Genomic DNA, 7,440 nt, shown 5'->3' with positions numbered 1-7,440 from the left:
TTTTTTAGTTTTACACTTCCCCCGTAGCCGCTGGTAGGATTAGCTTTTCTTTTTTGGACCACCCCTCCTCCCTCCTCTCCCCTCCTCGTACCACCCCCTACCCCTCCCTAGACCGGCCTCGCACCCCCTCGCACCCTCGCTGCACGTACCCCCTTTATCCCCTCCCCTCCCCTCCCCTCGCTCCTCGGCCCCGCCATGGCAGCGGACAAGGGAGCGCTCCCGTCCTTCATCTGCCCCATCAGCATGGCGCTCATGACCGACCCTGTCACCTGCTGCGATGGCCACACCTACCAGAGATCCTCCATCGAGACCTGGCTCCGCCATCGTCTCTCCAGCCCCCTCACCGGCGCCCTCCTCCCCTCCGACCACCTTGTACCCAACCTCGCTCTCCGCAGCGCCATCCAGGAGTGGCAGGAGCGACACGCGCTGCTCGTCCCCAGCCACGACGTGGAGATGGAGCGGCAGCCTATCTCAGCAGGCTCCTCCCAGACCCTCTACATAGGTCACCTCCGCGTGCAAGGGAGGAGAGCAGGGCCCGGCAAGATCAAGGTAGCCGTGCTCAAGCTCACGCAAGACGACGGCGGCAGACAAGCCGCGGTCATGCTCAGGCTCGGGCCGCATCCTCGGCTTGTACGCTACATGGGGCAGAGCCACGACGCCGACGGCTGTCCCCTGCTGCTGACCGAGCTCGCCGAGCTGGGGTCGCTGAAGGAGGCTCTGCTGGGGAGGCTGGCGGGGCAGGTGACGCGAGGGCACCAGGCGGCGATGATGGAGCAGATCGCGCAGGGCATGGAGCACCTGGCTGAGCAGCGGGTCGTGCACCGGGACCTCGCGGCTCGGCACGTGCTGGTCATGGGCTTCGACAAGGAGGACGTGGGGAGGACGTCGGTGAAGGTGGCGGGGTACGGGCGGGCAGGGGAGCTGGTGGACGGGAGTGACGGGAGGGTAGCGGGGCGAGCGCTGCCGGTGCGCTACATGCCCCCAGAGTCGATGCAGAGAGGCCGGTGCTCGGAGAAGAGCGACGTGTGGGCCTACGGGGTCACGTGCTGGGAGATCCTGACCTCGGGCATGACCCCCTACTACCCCATGACGGACCCGACTGTGATCGGGTACGTGTGCGGGGGTGGGAGGCTGCCTCGAGAGCACCTCCTCGGAGGATGCCCGGACGGGTTGTGGGCCCTGCTGGAGAGCTGCTGGGCGACGAGGGAGGAGGACCGCCCGAGGTTCGCCGAGCTTGCGGTAGCTGTAGGAAGAGCCGGAGCCGAGGGGGATGAGGGGGCTTCTGCATGGACATGGTCAGACAGGACGCCTGGACAGCAGCGGGCAGGGGCCGGCAACCAGTCGCTATGCCGAGGCATACGCAGCATGGCAGAAGCTGCATGGAGAAGGATCGGAGAGGCAGCGGGGGGAGGGATCGAGGCGGTGGCGAGGAGAGTCAGGAAGCGCAAGTACGCAGAGCTCGTGGAGCTGCAAGAGTCAGCTTGCATCGCCTTGGAGTCCACGGGCAGCGACGCTCTCAGCTCGCTGAGGACGGGAGCTCAGGCGCTGCCGGTCGGGATGGAGCAGCCGGCAAGGGAGGCATGGAGGCTGCTGAGGACGGGAGCTGACGACAGCATAGAGGCAGTGATGCATGAGATGAGGACGTACGAGGCTCTCGCGGAGGTACAGCAGGCTGCGTGCGAAGCCTTGGTCAGCATGGCTCAGCACGGGGAGGCTGACAAGGTCAAGGCGCTAGAGGCGGGAGCGATCGAGGCCGTCGTCAGCGCCATGACCACGCACGCATTCGACGCAGGGGTACAGCAGGCTGCGTGCTGTGCCTTGCGCTTCACTGTCAGCTTCATGGACGAGAGCCAGGCGCAGGCGCGAGAGGCGGGAGCGATCGAGGCCGTCGTCAGCGCCATGTCCAGGCACGCAGTCGACGCGGGGGTACAGCAGGCTGCGTGCTGGGCCCTGAGACATACCATCAGTGTCATCAAAGAGAGCCAGGCGCGGGCACGAGAGGCGGGAGCGATCGAGGCCGTCGTCAGCGCCATGTCCAGGCACCAGAGCAACGCAAAGATACAGCAAGGTCTATGCGAGGTGATGACAGCGATAGCCGAGAGCCACGAGCAGAACAAGCTCCCGGCCATGCAGGCGGGAGCGATCGAGGCCGTCGTCAGCGCCATGACCAGACACGCGGAAGACGCTGGGGTACAAGGATCTTCCTGTGAAGCACTTGAGAGCATGACGGAGTGCATGGCAGACAGTCAGGCGCGGGCGCGCGAGGCGGGAGCGATCGAGGCGTTAGTGAGGGCGATGTCCAGGCACGCGGACGACGGTAGCGTACAGCAGGCTGCGTGCAGGGCCCTGAGACATACCGTCAGCCGCATCAAAGAGAGCAAGGCGCGGGCACGAGAGGCGGGAGCGATCGAGGCCGTCGTCAGCGCCATGTCCACGCACGCGGACGACGCTGGGGTACAGCAGGCTGCGTGCTCGGCCTACTTGCAATGGTCAGCATGCAAAGCACTTCAAAGCATGACGAAGGGCATGGCTGACAGCCAGGCGCGGGCGCGGGAGGCGGGAGCGATCGAGGCCGTCGTCAGCGCCATGTCCACGCACGCGGACGACTGGTGGATACCGCGTGATGCATGCAAGGCCTTGCGCAGCATGACGGAGGGCATGGCGGACAGCCAGGCGCGGGCGCGGGAGGCGGGAGCGATCGAGGCCGTCGTCAGCGCCATGGTCACACACGCAGGCGACCGATGGCTACAGTGTGATGCATGCAAGGCCTTGCGCAGCATGACAGAAGGCATGGCAGACAGCCAGGCGCGGGCGCGGGAGGCGGGAGCGATCGAGGCGGTAGTGAGGGCGATGCAAAGGCATGAGGGCAGCGGCTGGTTGGAGGATAGCGCGATGGAGGCTCTGAGCAGCCTTGCTAGCGACAACTCGTACAACATCCGACGCATCCGACGGCTCCGAGGCGCCGCCCTGCCTCCCAACATCCCCGACACCCGTGCTTCTGAGGCGGGCCGACGGCTCAGGTCCGTGCTCGAGCGACGCGATGCCGAGTGATGGGGAGGGTCGTGGTGCAGCTGGAGGGGAGGCGGGGATGGCGGGGAAGGGACAGAGCTTGTTCGTGCTGCTAGGGGCAAGAGCTGGCGGTGAGACGAGCGTCGAGCAGGGGGCTGAAGCTTTCTCAGTCAGGCTGGGGGCCCGGCACTGAACGAACCTGCGAGACATCTCACAGCCAAGCATCGTAATAGATGAGCTGAAGGGTCAACATTTGACGTTCCAACTGATGAGGAAGATAGTATATCCACTGCATTGCCTGGAACTGTTTTCTCCTATCCTTTCTCACACACCTGTGTTACATCCTTTTTTGCTTGTCTCTTTTCCTGACCCTGCGCTGCTGTATTTGCCTCTGACCTTTGCATCCTCTTCCTCCCCTCCGTCTCTTCCCTCCCCCTGTGCTGCCTGCCCTGCCGTGTCCTTCTCCTCATGATGAACACACAACCTTGGGAAGGAGAGAGAGCACCACAGCAATCACTGCTGCGGTTACTAGAACACAACGGGCACGACAGACTACATCTGTCGTCTACGACATAAACCTATTTTCCTAAACGTGCCGGGCACGGTGTGCGGTATGAGTCTTTGGTCCGGTGTACAACACCTGCTCTCCTCCCTTTTCCTCCCTTTTCTCTCCTTCTTGCTTCTCATCGTGTGTTCACACATCATAAATTCATTTCAACAACTCAAAGCTTCCTCGCTCATGGCGAGGTCAAAGAGGCAAACTACAGGAGCTACAGCTTGCCGGATCATGAGAACATATCACCTCTTCTTGACTCCCGCTAGTCAAGTTCTGCTCTCTATAGGTGGTGTAGTGTACTGCACGAGATAGGCGATCGCCTGAGATTCGTACACCGGCGCCATCTCTACATCCGCTGACTTTGCGACTTTCTTGTGCGCGAAAAGCTTGTAAGCCAGCATGCCGAGCCCAGCAGCTCCGACGATGCCGCCGATCACGCCGCCGACGATGGCGCCGACGTTGACCACAGGTGCTGGTGTTGAGGATGTGAAGCTCGCCGAAGAGGCTGCTGAGCTTGCTGGTCCTGCAAGCACCGCGAGCTTGCGAGGATCCGTCTTCCAGACAAACATTCTCGTGCTGGAGGACAGCAGAGCAGTGTGCTGTCCATTGGAGTACCCGCCAGCGACCGTGTCATTGAGGAACAGGTCTACGGATGTAGGCGAGGAGGTTGAGACTATCAGCAAGAGTGGGCTGCTCCAGACCGAGTCGAGGACGGACGGCCTGCTGCTGATGGAGTAGGAGTAAGTGATGCCATCCGATACCACGATGCTCTGCTGATGGACCGCCTGATCACCCAGCATGTGACCGAAGGAGTCCAGCACGAATACAGGTGAGCCTGGCTCGAAGGGGTCAGCTGAGCTCCCGTTGATGGCGTTGGAGCTGTTGTGGGAAGGAGACAGGATGGAGCTGTCGGAGGCAGGATCAAAGCCGTCCATCCTATCCTGGAAGTAAAGAGGATCAGCTGGGAACCTCCAAGGTTGGTAGGCAGCTGGGTAGTTGAGGCTCGGCCTTATGAGCCTCCCAGTGAACTTGTCGGACAGGTCAACCTGCAGGAAGGTCTGCTGGATCAAGGTGCGGTATGAGTACGAAGGGCCTGCGACCGACTGTCCTCGGGCCTCGTTCTCAATGAAGCGGTTGAGGGTGAGTTCTAGAGTCGGCTCGCTCGTCACCCTGCTACCTCCCGACAGCACGTGAACCCCTGACAAGGCGATGACTCCAGCAGCGTTCATGTCGTATACGGGCAGAGCTGAGAAGCCTGATGCACCTGGCAGGCTTGACTTGAAGGAGAAGAGCCAGGAGAAGAACGCGTTGGGGACGTTGTAGGTCGTGTTGCTCACGTGCGCCGCCGCTGCTGTTCCTCTCAGCCCCCGATCAGACGCCTTGACGATGCCTGAGGCGGGCTGTCGGATCAAGATGATCTCCTCGTCGAGCTCTGCCCATACATTCTGATAGCTCGAGAGCTGCTGGATTGAGCTGGGAAGGGTGATGGGGCCGACCTGAGAGATGTATCTCAAGTGCTGGTCACGTCGGAGCAAAGGGGTCACGGACGAGACTTGAGGAGCGGCAGCGGATAGCGGCGCCGTCCATTCTACAAGCGCGTCCAGCGCATGAGAAGCAGCGGAGGTGCCTCGCTGAGCGCGCTTGACCTGGATGAGGTTGCCGTTGAGGTTGTCTATGGTCATGACCTCTTGGTCGACGGTGAAGCTGTCCCCCACTCTAAACCCGGACGCGTCAAAGAGAGTCATAGTGTTGACCTCGGAGTTGATAGCGAGAGCAAGCTTTGACCTGGCGTAGCTCGTCTTTGACACCGGGAGGAGCTGGAAGGTCTTACACAAATCATTGATACGCCAGTACAAAGATGATCTAGAAGGAGTTTTGAGAAAATAATATCTTGCGCCAGTGATTTTCAATCGAATTTCATTTTCAGTGGCAGAAATGATTTGACCTGTTCCGCCCTGAAATAACCACGAGAAGAGCACGATGTCTCCTGGGGAGAGAGCAGTACCGTTGATCACATCGAAGCGTTCGTACTTGTAGAGAACTGCTGTGCCTATCCCAAAATTAATTTGAGGTTCATCTTGTTTATCCAATGAGAAAACTGAGACATTCAGGGAGTAGTTTCCAACATCCTCAACTACAAAAATGCCAGAACGAGACGTGCTCTTGTCAGCAATCCAAACAAAGTCTCCAGGTGCATAGAAATCAGAGACCACGGTCTGCAAGTTGATTGAAAACAAGAACGGATATTCTTGTAAAAAGTTTCCTTGATCGACTTTCACAGCAGAACTCAAGACCCTCAGGCCCTCTGTCTTGACTACGTATGAAGGAGGATCACCAAATTTGGTCGAGCATAATGGAGTAGCACCTGAGACATAAAGGCTTTCAACGGTCATCTGACTTGACCCAACATTGATAGCTGTCACGTTGTAAACCGCAATGCCATCCGACACTATGTCGCCGACAGCGAAGCTAGAGACACTCGTCATGTTCAAATCTGAACCACTCTTAGAAGTGCAGTAAGGAGGACTCAAGTAAGCAGGCTGTGCAATGGTCTGGACAAGAGCTCCTGCTGATATGGATGATGCCTGCGACCTGCCAAAGTAATCAGGGATCAATCCTCGAAGTACACTCCCATCAGACTGATACTCCATCACTTCAATCTGCCATTCATTTGAAGCTGAGCTGACTCGCAGGAGGTCTCCAGCTTGCAGATCTGTGGATGTGGAGAAGACAGGGTTTGTATCCGTCTTGCTTAGCATCTGTTCCACAATGCGCGGACTTGAGACGAGAGTTAGTGGGAGTCCTGGGGAAAACAAGCTGGCCGTCGTCTGAAACTGTGCTCTTGCAACAGTCAGATTCTGATAAAGATAATCTGATACTCTAGCTGTCTCAGTACTCAACACTAACATCACTTCCTTCAAGATATAGAAGTCATTATAAATTCCCACATAATCGCCAGGTTGAAAGCCGGACGATGACGTGTTCTTCACCGGGTCCATCACATTAAGAATGGCGTCAGTGGATTGAGTTAAACTCAGGAGATTCATGGAGGATCTTTTGATAGAAGGTATCGTGCTGCTGGTAACCGATACAACGCTTGCCGAGCCTTGCACAAGCGTCACCAGCACCTGCTTGGGATACGCGGCAGGTGAGGTCGACTCTTGACCTCGCTGGACAGTCAGGGTGTCGCCTGAGACAGCTGTGACCGCCATGGTCTCGCTCAGCACCTGGATGGAGGCGCCCGGATAGAAGAAACTCCCGTCAGACACGGACAAAGTCGTCTGACTGGCGCTGACGGCCTCCAGCAGCACGATAGGATACTGCTGGGAAGGACGGATGTAGCCCACTGGCTTGAAGGCGGCATGGCTGCTCGCACGCGTCCCTTCCTGAGCCCGCAGGACGGTCATGGACGAGGCGTCGACGCTGGTGATGTACATGATCTCATGCTCTACCTGGATGTATCTGTCCGAGTTGAACCCTGATGATTCCGATACTTGAATGGTCGTCGCGTCGCTTGCGACGTCTTGCAGCAGCACCGAGCCGGGGTTGAAAGTGCGGACTACGATTCCTAGAGCGAAGGAGGAAGCAACGCTGGTGTTCAATGCTCCTCGGGTGACCGACAGCGTGTTCTGCTGCTGGCTGACCGCGTTGACTAGCATGACCTCGTCGGCCAGTCGGATGTAATCTCCGACCTTGAACCCTCCTGCTGACACAACCCCCAGCAGAGCTGAGCTGGAGGCCTGCAAAAGTCTGCGGGCTGACTGATCTCTAAGAGAGATGAGCGTAGTCACAGGGAAGTTGCTGAACGAGCCGTAGATTGCATTGATGAAGCCAGGTCGAAACAAGTATTCGACCTCCGTCACCTCCCCAGCATA

The 7,440-nt window shown here is 58.8% G+C and overlaps 3 protein-coding genes across 3 annotated transcripts in view; 2 read left to right on the top strand and 1 right to left on the bottom strand.

The window, feature by feature from the left end:
- Nucleotides 1-195: 195 nt before the first annotated feature.
- On the top strand, nt 196-423 carry GUITHDRAFT_81983 (hypothetical protein; the record flags this gene model as incomplete). The annotated part of the gene is made up of 1 exon (XM_005819719.1): nt 196-423. A coding segment is annotated over one exon (228 nt), but the record flags the coding sequence as incomplete, so codon positions are not given.
- Nucleotides 424-768: 345 nt separating this feature from the next.
- On the top strand, nt 769-1,227 carry GUITHDRAFT_82017 (hypothetical protein; the record flags this gene model as incomplete). Its single annotated transcript, XM_005819718.1, has 1 exon — nt 769-1,227. A coding segment is annotated over one exon (459 nt), but the record flags the coding sequence as incomplete, so codon positions are not given.
- A 2,604-nt stretch (nt 1,228-3,831) lies between these two features.
- Nucleotides 3,832-7,440, bottom strand: part of GUITHDRAFT_121021 (hypothetical protein) — a gene marked incomplete at both ends in the record, with an annotated part of 12,665 nt that continues 9,056 nt past the window's right edge. The window contains one exon of the mRNA XM_005819717.1: nt 3,832-7,333. Coding sequence (XP_005819774.1) covers nt 3,832-7,333 — 3,502 coding nt within the window. The remainder of the gene's footprint in view (nt 7,334-7,440) is intronic.

Source organism: Guillardia theta (genome assembly GCF_000315625.1).
Source record: "Guillardia theta CCMP2712 unplaced genomic scaffold GUITHscaffold_209, whole genome shotgun sequence".
In the NCBI taxonomy this organism is placed as follows: domain Eukaryota; class Cryptophyceae; order Pyrenomonadales; family Geminigeraceae; genus Guillardia; species Guillardia theta.
This window is presented reverse-complemented; position numbering and strand designations above follow the sequence as displayed.